Raw genomic sequence first — 17,300 nt, 5'->3', positions numbered from 1 at the left:
CGTTGTTGTCATAAAATTCTTTCCTAATAACATCAAGGCCTAAAAACCAAAAAACACCCCCTCTTTAATAAAATAAAAGAGTTAGACGAAACAAACCTCAACTTAAAAGGCTTGTCATCATCTTCCTCACATCTACATCACTCAGTGCGACGTCGTTTTCGATCGAGCCAGAAACAGAAAACTAAACAACATGGACATGGAAATGGCATGGTTAATTGCCTCTACCTATGAAAGTTTATTATTGATTCACCTCTCGAATGTTTTGGTAAAAACACAATAAATTTCATAATTTTAATATAATTATATTAATTTTTCTCTAGTAGTGTATTAAAAGTGGTCGAAATTAATACAGATAGTGTGAAGACACAAAAATAAATAAAATAAAATATATATTTTAGTGTAGAAAATATGACAGTATTATTTTTCATTCATATATGCCTAATGAATTATTGATTAAAATAGACTACGTATTATATTAATTAAAATTTTAAGAAAACGCAATGTAATAATGTGAAACTTATGAGGTTGTTTGTATTTTTTTTTCTTCTTAAATGTAGTTTATCCATTATTATCAGATAGATAGTATTAAAATATTATGTGACACGATTTATATAATATTTTGACAAATGAATAGATGAATCGCTCTTTATTTTCCAACTATTTAAAAAAAATGGATCACCATTATCCCGCCTGTAGAGGCGAAACTACGAATTTTATTTAGGAGGGTCACGGTATATGAATAGAATAAAATAAAAATAATTAATTTCTTATATAACAGTTGTGGGAAAAAAAAATCGAGCAAGGATCCTCTAGAGTAATTTTTCCCTAAAGTTTCCTAAAGTGTTACATTGTGTAGTTGAGATTTACTGGCAAGTCACATCAATTTTTCTGATGTGACTTGCCAGTAAATCTCAACCACACAATGGAGCACTCTAGGAAACTTTAGGGAAATTTCACTCTAGAGGATCCTTGGTGAAAAAAATCATGAGGAAGAAAATATATCAATCATGTTTTTCTCCCCCTAAATTTTGAACTATTAATTACATCTTAATACATAATTGATTAGATCACTATTTTAAACTACTTTGTTAGTTGATATAATTTAGTATATAAAAATATACATACTTCTTTGACTTTTAAAATTATAAAAATAAAAATAAAAGGGGGTGATATGTAACTCTTGTATAAATAAAATCAACTCTGTGAAATTGATGTTATTCACTAAAATGTGAATTAGTTAGAGATCATATTATTATATATTATAAAATACTAATGAAATAGAGAATTAATAAATTATTTTTTATAAAATTATAGGGTCATTGTATTATGCATTATACAAAAACTCACAAAATATAGAGATAATAATAAAATCTTCAAAAACTTCTGCCCCCTCAATTTTTTATTATGTGATTAATTTAGAACCAATAAAGTTTTTCACTAGGTCACTAATTTAGAGCATCACATGAATAATAGCACCTGATACTTTAATATTACTTAATAATTAGAATAAATTATATTAATCTCATTCAAGAGTTGGACAAAATACAATAACTCACATAAGCTTGACATAATTATTTTGAATTTTCTTAAATTTTTAATTTACATAATGTTTAGACCATTTTTAATTAGTATTCACTAATCATATAGATAGAAAAATAATATTGTCAATCTCTTTTATAATAAAACATATATTTAATTTATATTGTTTATTTTTGTATTTTCACACTATTTGCATTAGTTATGATTCTTTTAATCATCTTCTTCTTCTTCTTCTTCTTCTTCTTCTTATTATTATTATTATTATTATTATTATTATTATTATTATTATTATTATTATTTTGATCGGCAAATGTTAATTATTAATTGTTAGATTATTAGTACATATAGGAGAAAACCTCCCCATATACCCTTGGCAAAGCATATAAATACTTGCACTCCATTAATTCAAATCCCCTAAGGGAAATTGAACTCATAGACCTCCCAATGAATTAAATCTTAAGGAAAACATGATGGCCAACTAGGCTAGGCCTAGTTGGTTTCTTTTAATCTTATTAAAATGAAAATCACTATAAATTTTCTAAAATTGTACTACTTATTGAATTTTTTTAAAATCCCAAGGAGTTCAATATAATTTAATAATTACCTAAAGGGTAAATTACGCTAATCTCTCTTGATATTTGAAAAAAAAATTTATAAATCTCAAAATTTTAATATAATTACATTAAGCTCCTTTTAAATTTAATTCACATAACACTTAATCCCAATTTTACCAATAATTTTGTAGTCATGTAGATTAAAAAATGTTATATACCAAAATATATATCTTTTCTTATTTATTTTTGTATTTTCATACTATCTGTATTAATTTTGATCTTTTTAAAATTACTAGGGTTAATTACACTTTTCACAATTTTAGTTTGACCTAAATTTCACTTTAATCCTTATAGTTTTAATTGAAACAATTTGGTCCCTACACTTTAAGTTTGGTTTCAATTTGGTTGTTCCATCTAAATTTTTGTTACTTTTGTCTATGCGCACATCTTAGAAAATTAACAAGTATTCCAAAATTATTAATTTTAACTTTTAATTTAGATAGAAGAATCAAATTGAAGCTTTAGAAAATTAACAAATGTCTCAAAATTATTAATTTTAACCTTCAATTTAAAGGGAATGACTAAATTAAAACTAAACTTAAAGTATAGAAACTAAATTATTCAAAACTATAGTAACTAAAGTGAAATTTAAGCTAAATTACAGGAGTAAAAAGTGTAATTAACCCAAATTACTAAAAAGAAAGTCACTCTAATTTTATCAAAAATGTAAAATTTAGTGTATTTTCTTGGAAAAATTGCTATTCATGTGTATTTTTCAAAAATAATTAACATATAGATGAAAAGGTTTATGAATTTAATAATTGAAATTTATAAAATTTACCATTAATTTGAAGGGAAAAAAAAATCAACATTTACTCTAACATGTTATTTCCCTATTTTCTTTCAATTTCAAGAGAGGTAAGAGAAATTTACTCTTAGGCTCAGTTTGGTTAGATAATACCGAAAAGTGAATGGAAAAAAAAATATTTTTTTATGTATTTCTTTAGATGGAGAGGCTTATGAAAACTAGAGTTTTCTATACAACTCAAATTAGCTTATTTCTTAAACTAATAATTTTTTTTTTACAAATATACAAGAATCTTTCATTTTTTTCCACAAATCTTCATTTTTGTCTATATTTCTCTCCACAACTCACTATTATGCAGTGATTATATCATTTTCTTACTAAAATTTTCATCTATTTAAACGCATACAAGAAAATAAACTTTTATTTCTTCCTTTTTTTTCTTTCTTTCTTTCACTTCACTTTCTGCCATTTACATTTCTTATCCTACTATCCTTCTAAACAAAGAAGCATATTGGTTTAGTCTAGCAAGAGAATGTGTTGGAATCAGCTGAAGCGGCACGCACGCACTATATGTTGGAAAGTAGTGCATAGATTTCAACATCAAATAACTCCTCTTAGCTACCTCAACAACGACCTCTCATCCTCCTTCTTCCTTCTACAATCTACATATATATTGTACATACACATGATATATATTGTACGAGGAAGGTATTGAGTTTCTATTGGGAATAATTGGATGTTTCTGACCTACAGAGAAGTTTGGGTTTCAGACAATTGGATATATATCATTGAAAGAAAATGTAAGATAGTTCATCACTCTTTTTTCTATCATAATTTTCCTGGAAAGTTACTACTCTCCATGTTTCTCACGATTAAATTTTTCTAGCTTTCTTCATGATTTAGTTCTTGTTCGGTGACAGTTTCAGGGTACTTTCTGTTTTTTGTTTATGAACACAGAAAAAGTGGCAAACCATTTCTGAAAATTGTTTTCGAGAAAACACTTCTAATTTTATTATTTATTTATTTTTAAAATTTTTGAGGATTGTTTTTGCAAAAACAGCGAGTGTTTCCAAACTTTTCATTGTGAAATGGAAAGACAAAAGTTTAAAAACATTTATACTTGTCACAATGCTTTTGTTTTGTTCTGAAATTGATTATGCAGAAGTGGCAGAAGAGTCGGAGGAAGAGAAAGGAACAGAGGAGAAATCCGAGTTGAAAAGTGTTGGGTTGTTGTTTGTTAGTTAAAACATGGAATTTAGTGAGGAGTTTGAGCTTATGAAGAAGCGAATGGCTAAAAGGTTAGATATACTTTCCTTTATTATTAATTCATTATTATGATGTTGTATAATATGTATCGATTTTAATTTGTTATACCTTGAATGATACAAGGCTCAATTTTCTTTTCACATCATTATGAATGAACTTTTAATCGGTGACTTTGGATTAGAACAAGTGTTTTACTAAGTCTAGACTATGACTTAGAAGCCACACGTACATAATTTAACTTGTCATTTATAATAATATAAAATATGCCGACTTAGCCTTCCAAATTCTGCTTTTGATGGAAAATGTATTGTTTCTTATCTATGTATAACAATTTTACACGTGGGATATAGTTACAGTGTGGATTATAAACTAATGAAGAATCCTAATATAACTTACAGTTGCGGCTGCCTCTTACATATGTATAGACTGAAAACACTTTATTTTCCTTCCAAAGAAGTGTTTGGAATCAGCAGATTCCATCTTATTATAGATGGTAGAGGATGGCATGGATCAAATTGATCACAATTCAAATAGTGAATGTGTAAAATTGATATAATTAAAAGGACAATTATCTAATTAATTTTTAAAGAATAATGTCGAGGAATAAAATAAAATTTTCTCTTTTATTTTAAACTTCGCACCACAAAACAATGGCATTTTGTTTCAACTTCAAACTAAGACCCGTGAATGATCACAAGAAGATCATAGTAGGCCCCCAATTAATAAAAAAAAAAAAATTTAAATTTGTGGGGAATCCTAATCCTCTACACTAGACATGTGGAATAATGTATTCGAATCTAGTATTAACTTGGTGGAAAAAAATTTATTTATATTTTTTTTATATCATTGTTGGTTATGGAGATTAAATGATTAGAGTAGGTACCTAACCAACTTATATGTTATCTTTAAAAGTTTATTTCATTCACGGAGTTCATATAATGGCTCTTGTCACAATCCTACATCCTCAATTAGCTTACATTTCGGCTACGGTGTAGCCATCAAATGAAATCACCGATGCATTTTTATTTGATCAAATCCAATAAGTTTTTTTTTTTTTTTTTTTAAATAAAAACAATTGGCATATAACCAGGCAACAATATGATCCATTTCTTCTTTAATTAAGCACTGTATATGAACATGGAAGAACAATGAGAGCATAAATGCAAGGTGGGGAATAGAACAACCAATCCATTTATCATACTATTCAAGAAGAAAGTGAATTGGTCACCCAACCTCCATGTCCTATATAGTGAAATTCATTGAAGTAGATTGAAATTGGTTTGATGTTAGTTGCCCCTTCAAGTAATAAGTGAAATTAGTATAAGATGCTTATTCTATGGGACAGATTATACAAAGTATCCATCTTTTAAAATTAAGGGAGACTTGGATGAAGCATACTTATTGTATTAAAAAAACGATAAGAACAAAAGGTTGTTGCTAACAACATTCCATCTTTTTCTTTGGACTTTCATTCCTTTATATTTTTTGTATAACAATTTTATCTCATTATAAAATTCCAATTTTTCCATCATACCTAAACTCCCAATTCCTAACCCCAACTCTAACCTTATTGCCACTCACCCCAGCTCCTCATCAGCCCTTTCCACACTCACTCGTCCCTCTCTAACCCATCACCACTTCATTCCTTTCCAACCCATCTTCGCCACCTTCATTCCTCTCTAGCCCACCTTCACCTCCAAGTCTCCTGCTACCTTTCCCTGCCACTACTCAACCACTCCCCAACTACCCAGCTAAACCTATTCTCAAATCTTTCTCTCTCTTTCATTTTCTTATTTTTTTTTCTATCAGGGTTTCATAGCCGAGGCATATGCAGTGGCGTAGGAAAAGGGGCGTTGAAAACGAAACCAACTACCCAGCTAACCCTATTCTCAAATTGGTATTTTTGAAATCCTCTAAACAAGATCTAGTCTAGCAAACGAAGCCAATGATGAGTATGAAATTATAGAAAACGAATTGAAAATTTTCATTGCATCACTGTCTTCAAAACAGTGAAATTTCACTGTCAATTTTTTAGGAAAGTGAACTTTCATTTCACTATCCTCAGATCTGAAGGAACAAAAGTTGCAGAGGAAACCTTTGGAGTCCTACACTCTCTCACCTGTGTAATTTTTGTACACGGATAAGATATATAATAGTATTAGGGATGATTAAAAAAATATCATAAAATGTATCATGAAGATTTTTTATCATTTGATTAGAGTGTATTGTTTTATTGTATGTATAATCTGAAAGTAAAAAATTTTTCATGATCATCTTCATGATATTTTCTTCATGATGTACCTTCTATTATTGTAATTAGATTTTACAGTATAATCACTACATTTATGTTTGGTGTTGGGAGAATAATAAATAACATATACATTTGATACCCTATTCGTATTCAAAACATTTTCCTCTCACCTACATTCCCATTGAAATAACAAACATGATGTTGTTGTTAGTAGCTCAAGTTCCTCTTCGGCGTTTGTCTTTCATCCTTGTGTAATCACATCAAAATTTCAAGAACAAATAGAGCAAACATTCACTTCGTTTAGTTTTGGAGTTCTCAAATACAATTTTTGAATTTTTAATCAGTATTTTTCTTTATTTTCAGTGAATTTTTTTAATATTTTAGTCAATATTTTTTATTTTCTAGATCCACTGAATCTAAATATACTTAAAAAGTATAAAATTTATATATTTTTTTAATTAAAATTCACTAAATACTAACAAATACAAAAAAAAAATATATATATATATATATAAATTCAATATATTATTTTTTTTTTGAATTTTTTGAATTATTTAAAAAAAAATCCATCACAGATGTTTTTATTTTTTAAATACATCTAGATTAGATATATCTAAAAAATTATCAAAATATTTTAAAAAATCACTAAAAAAATTATGGACTAAAAACTCAAAATCTACATTTTAAAAACTCATATAGGGGAAATTTCCTACGTGTTTTATTTTGCCTTTAATACTCGAGTTTGGGAAGACTGTTTCCCAAATTGATGTTTGCAAGTTTGCTTTCTCACCAGTCTGATGTTGGGCCACTAGGCTCGTTTCCAGTTTCTTAATAATATTCACTTTGTTTGTTTTTAGAAAATTTTATTTTTTTATTTTTAGTATTTTAATGTTTTTAATGAATTTTTTTAATATTTTAAGTAATTTTTTGGGCAAATTACATATACCCCTCTGAGGTTTAGCAAAATTACAGATACCCCCTGAAAGTTATATTTTTATAACAAATTAAGGAACAATTTGTTATGAAAATATAAACCTCAAGGGGCAATTTATTATGAAAATATAAACCTCAGGGGGGTATTTGTAATTTCTGAAGCCTCAGGGGTATCTGTAATTTAGCTAAATCTCGAGGGAGGTATATGTAATTTGCCCTAATTTTTTTGAGTGTTAGACACACCTAACATAAATACACTTAAAAAATATAATATTTATGAAAAAAACTTCAAAAAATACACTAAATACCAAAAAATACAAAAACAAATATGAAAATTCAGTGTACATCTTTTGTATTTTTGTGTATTTGTTAATTTTTTTAAATATATTTTTCACAAATATTTTACTATTTAGATACATCTAAAAGTAAAAAACTTACTTAAAATTTAAAAAATATTTACTAAAAACAAAAAAATATGAAAAACATAAAAACTTAATTTTCAGAAAACTGAAACCAAACACACTAATTATTTCTCTTCCTTTGAAAAAAAAAAAAAAAAAAGGACCTCAACCAGGGCCAAGGTAAAGAGGGTCTAGGGGTCACGAGCCCCCTCCTGAATTTTGGGATTTTTTTTTTTTTTTTTTTTTGTGAACATAAAGAAAATATTTTAAATAAAAAAATTTATAAAAATATTATTTAGAGTGAAATGTCAATAACATTTTTAATGATTGTTTTGATTGAAAATAAATAGATTACGATATTATTATTTATAAAAATTCCAATATAATGGTAATAGTTATCATTATTGACATGCAAATATAATCAATCTTAATGAAAATATGAAATTTATTGAATTATTGGTTACATTTGACATATAAGGTTCATCCTCTATGTATTCTTTACTATTAGTTGGTGATATCACATGACAATGATGGTGTGGTATGACTATTATATTGAATTTTTACGCATATTTTGTATAAAAATTACTTTATCATTATATAATTTATTTTAAAACTACATATCTATGACTTTTATAATATTATCTATGATACACTAATTACAAATAACATTATTTTTTTTAATCTTTTTTGAAGTCAATCGAAAAATTTATGTGAAATATTTTTGTAAAAAAATTTAATGTTGTAATTAACAAATGCCTCTTTTAATTTAATTTCTTGACTCCGCCACTAACAAAACTAGATAATTTTTGTGTCCTGGTTGTTGAGCGCTTAGATATGTGTTGCTAGATTATAATTATTTAGTTTACTATAATTATTTTTATATTTATAATTAATCCCTGGTTAAAAAAAAGAACACTTCTTTACATGGTATGCCAAAATTTTGTCAACTATATTAAGGATGGTCTTAGAGATTCTTCTGTGTTTGATGAATTGATATGATAGGGTTGTCTTTCAGTTGAATGGTGTTTGAATACAAGATCACATTATTTGTAATAATTTTTTAAAATTATGTCAAGTTTTTTATTTTTTCGATCCGTCTTGTGTAGAAAAGTAGTAAAAAAAATTCAAAAAAATCTAAAAGTTCAATTGTTCTTGGCTTTCTTTTTCTGGACTATTTCCAAATTTTTTTAAAAACTTTTACGCCTCGTCCAGTAGAATCCCAAAGTTTAAAGTTTTTTTAAAAAATTAAAAAGAAAAAAGTTCAGCATAACAAATAAAAAAATAAAAAATTTACTAATGAAAAAAATACAAAATAAATAAATAAATCAAAAAGAAAATCCTAAACATATATTTGGGTGAGCTCAGCTTTGTTTTGGTTTTCTTTAGTTTTGGTTTGGATCCGCATATTATTGTTTTGGGTTCATGTGCCAATTTAATTGGGATGTATTTCTAAAATAATGATGTTTTTTGCTCAGACATCTTTTATTGATTTTTTTTCTTTTTTGAATTTATGGGAAAATGGCTGTAACTTGGATGAGTCCAATCCTAATGGAATTTCCAAAATTCTAGGAATTTGACACTATAATTTTAAATTTGGTTACGGAATAAGGCCTAAACCAAAATTTGCTAAATTCAGACAAAGCTTATGAACTCTTGCAGTCCTAGTAACTTAAATTCTATTATTATAAAGAAAATTGGTGAAAAGTCCGTAGCAAAGGGTATAAGGCATTCGAACCAAGATAAAATTTTATTTGGTGATTCTGAAAAATTAGCTAGAAAAGCCACTAACGACAGTGACAGTAGGAGGTAGTGGTGGTGAAGTAAAGAAATGTGTGATATCTAACAGATAACCTATTGAATGAGTGACATGTGTAATATTTCAATAAATAATTAATTTAGTAAATTTCAACAGATAGACAACTAGGCTAATTTCAACATGTTGTTATCCTTTTGGATAAATTGTAAATCCAAAGAAATTGGAGCTTGGGCCAAATAGCCCAAAAGATTCAAAAATAGATATTATTAATATATATATATATATTATATAATAAATATGAAATATATATTAAAAAGTACTAGGTATTTCCTTACCATTAGATTGAATTATACCATAAAGTAACATATTCTACCACAAACACCTCAAAAACCAATTTTTGTATCATGTTTAATATTTGTAAAATTTTAGATTTTTTTATCTATTTTTCAAAAGGTATAATTTATTGGTTTCAGACAACTGGAGATAATTTTTTTGGGTAATTATCAACAAATCCTATGGACTGCATGCATTTTTACTCATAAGTTTTGAGTGAATTTTTCTACCTATTTTTCTGTTATTTTTATAATAAAAAAAATTGAGAGGTTTTAGATGTATCTTCGGTGCTTGTGGAATGATCATTTGGTATTGATAATCATACTAAGAAATTTATAAAAATAATAAATAATTGAGACATTTTAGATTTTGTTTGTGAGTTTTGATTTATTTTTGTTAGTTTGTATTGAAATATGATATGAAAAGTATAATTAGTGTTCAATTATACTTTTTAAAGTAATAAATTTATCTTCTTTTTTTTCTTCTTTTTTTTTTTTTTTTTTGACATCCATAAGACTGGTAGTAACTTCTCCCTTTTTTTTCTTGGAGTAAATTATGGATCAATCTGATGCGATTGACTTAAATATCTATGGGTCTTGTATGCTTTTTTAATCTACTTAATAAGTTTTAAAATACTTATTTTATTCTAATACTTTTTGAATGATATTGATTAGTGAAAAAATGAGTAAAATTTATAAATAAATAAGTTTAGTTAATAGAATCGACCTATAAATTTTGTTTTGGTATTAAATTTAGGCGACTTAGGCCCAATCCAAATTCTTTTAGATAAATTTGGACTTGGGCTCATGCTGGTGTTTGCTCAGTCCAACCAAACCCATTGCAGAATCAAATCTAACCGTACTGTTTGACCTATTGTAAAACCGGGTAACCCGACCCGGATGGATCATCTCTTGGAATTAAGAATAAAAGGACATGGTCAAAAGTTTCCTAAGTGCATAACAATGTAGTTAAGCATATCGCGGGAAATCAGTAAAAAAATCTTGGGCTGCCAAGTTTCCCCTATTAGCTTATCTACAAATCTACTCTTCAATTCTCCTTTTTAAGTACCATTCTCTATCTCTCTCTCTCTGCTAGAAAGTAAGTATTTAGCTTATCTCGAAATCCAATTATACTCTTTTCATACAAACTTTTATCATTTCTTCACATATTTTATGTGTGTGTATATTCTATATGTATGTTAGGCCTGCAAAAGTGTTTTTATTTTTTAATAGATTTTGGCTTTTCCTAGAGCAGGCCGGCATAGACAAATATTTCTCTTGTTTTTAATGTTCTTTTTTAATTGTTTGTTTTTAAAATTTTAATTTATTTGGGATTTGTCTAAAAAGAAGAGAAACTGTACTGATGTTTCTTAGTCGTTGGTGGTGCGTGGCATTTTATGTTAAGTAGAAGAATGGAAGCTGCTCAAGCCGGTAGTGGTGGTGGTGGTGGAGGTGAAGTAAGAAGAATTCACATCATTTATTTTCTCAGTCGTCGAGGTCGGATTGAGCATCCCCATCTCATCCGAGTCCGCCATCTCTCCCGAAATGGCGTTCGTTTGCGAGGTATGTAAATAAGTCTAAGAATACAAAAATAGATCACAGAATAAAGATATAAAATTGCTTTCTTGTTTTACCATGTTGTCTATATATATGAACTTATGCATGGTAACGTTTCTGTTTCTTGTTCTGTGTTTTTGTTTTCAAAATTTTTGAGAATTGGAAACAAAAACATGTATGCTAATGGATTTTGGTTTGTACTTCTTAAAAAAAGATGTTAAGAGATGGCTTTCAGAATTGCGAGGAAAGGACATGCCTGAATCATTTGCTTGGTCTTACAAGAGGTTAGCAAATGTATTACCTTTCAAATTTTGCTTATGTTTTCAAAATCATTCATTTCATATGGAGGTTTATTATTCTTTACATAAATATGTAAATTTTAATATGAATTGCCATATAAGTATAAATATGTGCATATATATGTGAAGCATTGATATGGAAATTTTTGGGTGTAGGAAGTACAAGACAGGTTATCTATGGCAAGACTTACTGGATGAGGATCTCATAACTCCAATCTCGGACAATGAATATGTCCTCAAAGGATCCGAAATTCCCTCTTCCAATCTTGGTAATGATTGTGTCTATCAATCTCAATTTTTATTTTTATTTTTTCTGGTCAATTACCCATTTTGATAGGATTTTCCGTTTTCAATTTCGAAGAAATTATCTAGTAAATGTTTCCATATGTACGCCTAATAGTAAGGGCACACTTACCATTCCATCTCGACATTAGAGATAAAATAGGAATATTTAATTTATCCAAAATAAGAATGTCATTTATACAACTTTTTGCGTAATATACAAATATATTGTGGGGTAATGAAAAATTTACTATTTGTAAATAAAACTTCTCATAAAATGGTGATGTTCTCTTTTATTTTATTAAAGTGGTGCACCAGCTTCTTACAAACCTGACCAATTGAAGTTTTTTTTTTACATTCCTTTCGCTTTTTCTCTAGATATATTTTCGATTGTACAATTATTTGTATCTCGAGATTTTTACATTTTGAAATTTCTATTATACCATGTGACTAAAAATACATTAGAAGGATGCAAAAAAAGATTTGAGAACTAAATCATCTTACCTTGACTTCTTGCTTTAAGCCAATCCATATTTAATAGAAGGAAAGTAGTATCAAAAAGTAATTATTTTCCATTTTCAAAACTTTATTTCAAAGAATATAGATCTCAACTTCAATTCCTTTACACAACAGATCTTCTTCGATCACATGGAGAGAAGAAAGATTCCATCCAAAAAGAGTATTCTTCAACCTACAAAACCGATGCAAGAGACACCAAATCCACATCCAAACAACAAAATGAACATCAACAACAACACCCACAACAAACAACAACAATTGATGTGTCCACAAAAACAACATCCTCAGAAATAGAAGAAGAATCGCCACCATTTGGGTCCGAGACCTCCACGTTGACCGATGATTCACTAAAGCTCGAAGAAGAGAAGCATTCAGATTCTAGCAAACAAGAAACAACAAAACTAGACAAGTTTGAAAATTCCTCTCCTCTTTATTCGATTCTCTTGAATAAAAAGTACGATCAGAACAAGAACAAGAACAATAAGAATAAGAACGAGAAGGTTGTGAACCCTAGTACACCGGCTTCATCAACATCAGCATCAACATCATCGTCATCATTCTCTAAGAATAAGAGCTACTCTGGTGGAGCGACTAACATGTTTCGAAGCTTCATCACATGTGGTGCAGTGGACACGAATGATTCGGCTTTGGTGATGATCAACAGGAGAGATAAGAAGAGCTCTTCTTGCTATGAACCCATAAGTAAGATGCATGAGAATAGTAGTATTAGTACTGATAATAATACTGCAGAGATTTGCAAAGAAGACAAGTTGGGAGGGTCTGAGAGGGTTTTTGGGACTCCTTGGATTAAACAACAACAGCCACATCCCAATGCTAGGTAATTTCAAATTCATTGATCATATCATATGCTTATTACTTACATTTTGGTATTCTTTTTAGAGAGACATGCATGCGCATGATACCAAAAAATAAAATAAAATAAATTATACACATTTTGTAACATAAAAGAAAGTACAAGGGAACATGGAAAAAATTTCACAAAATTTTAAAATTTTAAGTTTACATTTAAACTTACTGCGGAGTGACCTTAAATTAATCGTATTCATAAATTATAAATAGTTTTCTAAGTATGTAGTATTGTTGGGTGCAAAAATATTATTGTCAGATTTTTTTAATAATGATATACATACAAAAATATATGTACCTAGAACCTATACAAAAATAATTTGCAGAATTTGTTTCCATTAATTTCAAATCAAATAATAATTTTTTTTTTTTTTTTATCAAAATGGCTTATCATTTCAAACATGTTATAGGCTATTGCTACATCATTTTGATGGGTTTTTCTATATAAGATTTAGGCCAAGTTTGACGTAACCTAAATAATACAAAAAGTCAAAAAGTCACTATCCTATTTAAGTCACATCATCTTATTTAAATCACATCACCTCTCTAACACATCAAACCCAACCCAAACCCAAACCCAACCCATATAAGCCAATAAGTCAAAAAGTGCAATTTTTTTAGAACATTCCAAACTAACCCTTATATTCGTAACTTACTTTCCTTTTTTTTTTATAATTAGGATATCTGACATTTTGCCTCAACTAGTCTTCCAGATGCATATACTCTACCATTCCACTCATACTAGGTAATTACGTGCTAAAAATCATGAATTCAATTAAAGAGATAAGCGTTTCAAGAAATTTAAACTGACCTACAATTTTTTTGAAACACTAACCTTTTGGGTTTGTCACATTAGTCTTGGTTATGTAAGATTAGAACTCTCTTTGCATGCTATGTTTGGTTGATTGTTAGTATATAAACTTGATTGATATCAGGAAAAGCTTTGATGGAGTAAAGAGTTCAAACCGTAATAAGAGCCAATTCAATAATCAGCAAAAGTCAATTCCTGCTGCTTACAAGCCAATCAATGGGCCTAATTGCTCGTAAGTTTATCTAACTAATATCCAATTTGGTTTTTCTTTGCTGTAAATTAGACAAATTATTGGTAGTTCTTTTATTTTAGCCCTTGTGTCATTTTTGTCCTTGTATTTCAATTAGTTTGATTTTGATTTTTAATTTTAGTTTTTTTTCTCAATTTGATCCAATTGATAATATCAATTAAGGCTTTCGAAGGAACATGATCACTAAATTTGTTTAGGTTAACTTAATTAATTGAATAAGTTTATAATTTTACATATAAAAATATATACCTAAGACATCAAAGTTATTATGGTTAGAAAATATGTACATTACATGTGTGTATATATATAAATGATGAAAGAGTAATGTTGGGGTGACCAAGAGTTGGGTACCACACATGGATACTATAAGTGGCTAAGCCACTATTTTGAATGAGGGGGCTAATATTTAGGGAAATTATAGGGTTAGGTTGGTTTGAAATTCAAAGTTTGGTTTGGTAAAAAATTAACTAACTAGACTTTAAAACTATTTTAATATTGTACATATCACTATAATAGAATTATCTTAACATTTAAATCTATAGAATTCTCAAGAAATATGAAATGAAATTAAAAATGAAAAAATGTCAAACAACAGAGAGTAAAAGAAAATATTTTTAAAGATTTATTTGAAAACTAAATAGGCAGTCATATGTCCATCTTTAGTTAATGATGTTTCAAGTTTGTTATTAAAAATTTTTTAAAAAAAAATGAGAAAATTTTGAATGGCATATACATAATTTAGAGGGAGAAAATAGAAAAAAAATTGAAAATATTTTCAGAATTTTAGACTATAAAATATTTTTTTTTAAGTTGAGGAGGAACACATGTTACTATTGGTCTCTTAATGACTGTGTCACTAAGTAACCATTTGATAAGGCATTAAAATGGTATTGATCATTTTTAATGTGAGGGGTTTCATAAAGTATTAGCATAAATATTTTTTAGATAAAATATGAAATTTATCAAATAATGAAATTAGTGTCATATCAAGTGCTATATCAAATGGTATACCTAAATATAGGTTTTTCTTTTCTTTTTTTATTTTTATTTTTTTTTTTGTCATATAGGGTGGGACATAGGGGAAGTGAATGCCAGGGCTCCAACTTGGATGCTAAGCTTAAATAACTCGTAAAAATCTGATTTTTTTACCATATGAATTATTTAATATTTTTTGCCTGATATGATTTAAATCAAGATCATATCAATTTTCCACGTGAGTAAATGCCAATTTTATATTTATTTTTTCTCATAACTAACACCCAATTTTTATATTTCTAGGCTTAGCAGGCTGAACTCTAGGGGACTATGGTCAATCCAAATGGTACAAATTGGGCAAAAGAGAATCTTTAGGTTAAAGATTCATTACAATTTACAAATCAACATGAATCTAAAGCATATAAAACCTGCTATTTGGTGTTTATATTTTACTACTAGTAGTTCAAACCCTGAGCAAAGCAAAGGTTTTACTTGTTCTAAAGCTGGCATTTGATTTGTTGACAATGATGTAAGCTTGAGAGCATTATTAGCATTGAAGGTACTTAGTCACCCTACATTCGGCTCAAGAATTGGACTCACTTGCCTTATCATTTGGCTCTCCTCAGTATACAATTACACATTTTACTTGTCTTCATTGCTACAATTATTAATTGTGTCAATCAATATGATTTAACAATAATACTAAACTAAATATGAAAGGAGATCATTTGTCTCACTCTCTCTTTATCTCCTCATCTCAATTCCCCTATCTATTATAAGTTCAGACTCAGTGAGATAACTCATAAAATAGAAAGTGTATTTGAGATAAGAGAATAAAAGATCCTTAATCTAGTATAAATTCAAGTCACACAATTCACTTTTTTGTAAACTTTTTGTCTCTGTAACTTTACTGATAATTCAAAATTGGAATTATAAGCTCCATTGATCCATGACTCTTCTATGGTTTGCTTGCCCCTCTTATTGAAATTGTTCACTTCCAAGACTAGTGACACAAATTGGCATAGTTCGTTTCATGTCTCTGTACAAAATGCAAAAGACTAGACAAATGCAGACCCTATTGACAATAGTACTTCAGGACAATCAACTATAGTTTTATGTCTGATTTGGGCACTTAAATTCGAGGTGGAAAGTGTGATTTTATGCTTAATCAACCATCAACCTGGTATTATGTCTTCTCTATGATCTCATTATTTTGAGTTTTCTAAAGCCAAGGAGTGACCAAAACATGCATATTATATGGGTGCAGGCAGTGCGGGAAGATGTTCAAGCCAGAGAAAATGCACGCGCACATGAAGTCGTGTAGAGGTATGAAATCCTTGGCGAAGGGTACCGGTTCTGCTGCTTCTGCTTTCGAGCCAAGGAAATCAATGGATTGTTCCTATGAAGAATCAGTTTCTGGCTATTACTTGGCTCATGGAAGCTAGTAAATTTTTGAGTACAAACAGTTTATTTTCTGAGATATTTTGTGAAAAAAGAAAAAGATATAGAATTAACCCTCTTTGTTCTTTTTTCAACCGTCTTTCCAATATTTTCTCAATGTGAAGTGGGAGATAGGGAGCATATGGAGTTGGTCATCTATGGAAATACAAAAATTTTAAGTTTATTCCTTTCTTGATCTCTTGTTATGAAGTTCTGTTGCCTCTTCAAAAAAATTAAAAAAAATAAAATGTGGCCACGCATATATATATATATATATATATATGTAGATATGGTACTAAAAAAGAGAGAATTAACCTTTTTCAAAAATAATTTAAGAAAAGATAACTTTGAAAACCATTTCTTTAGTCTAACATTCTCAACTGATCCCAAATACTGCAAAAACTTCTCATCCAGCTACAAGCTGAATGCAACAAGCAAAACACTAAGGAAAAAAGCAGCT

The 17,300-nt window shown here is 28.4% G+C and overlaps 1 protein-coding gene across 1 annotated transcript; it reads left to right on the top strand.

Annotated features, from left to right (window-relative positions):
* The first annotated feature begins 3,446 nt into the window (after positions 1 to 3,446).
* LOC114287076 (protein SOSEKI 1) lies at positions 3,447 to 17,027 on the top strand. The gene is made up of 8 exons (XM_028230344.2): positions 3,447 to 3,701; positions 4,064 to 4,199; positions 11,249 to 11,403; positions 11,612 to 11,681; positions 11,853 to 11,965; positions 12,612 to 13,335; positions 14,300 to 14,407; positions 16,668 to 17,027. The coding sequence occupies exons 2-8, from the start codon at positions 4,150 to 4,152 to the stop codon at positions 16,843 to 16,845; spliced, it is 1,398 nt and encodes a 465-aa protein (XP_028086145.2). The 5' UTR covers positions 3,447 to 3,701; positions 4,064 to 4,149; the 3' UTR covers positions 16,846 to 17,027.
* Positions 17,028 to 17,300: the final 273 nt, after the last annotated feature.

This window comes from Camellia sinensis, chromosome 2 (assembly GCF_055761805.1).
Source record: "Camellia sinensis isolate YWXY chromosome 2, ASM5576180v1, whole genome shotgun sequence".
Taxonomy (NCBI): domain Eukaryota; kingdom Viridiplantae; phylum Streptophyta; class Magnoliopsida; order Ericales; family Theaceae; genus Camellia; species Camellia sinensis.
The sequence above is the reverse complement of the archived record's forward strand: the minus strand, read 5'-3'. Positions and strand labels throughout refer to the sequence as shown.

Bases quoted from the DNA above. Each gene is read 5' to 3' on its own strand.
- LOC114287076 (XM_028230344.2), top strand. From the start codon at position 4,150: ATGGAATTTAGTGAGGAGTTTGAGCTTATGAAGAAGCGAATGGCTAAA. The intron at 4,200-11,248 runs GTTAGATATACT...TATGTTAAGTAG, and splicing joins AAGAAGCGAATGGCTAAAAG to AAGAATGGAAGCTGCTCAAG. The intron at 11,404-11,611 runs GTATGTAAATAA...TCTTAAAAAAAG, and splicing joins AAATGGCGTTCGTTTGCGAG to ATGTTAAGAGATGGCTTTCA.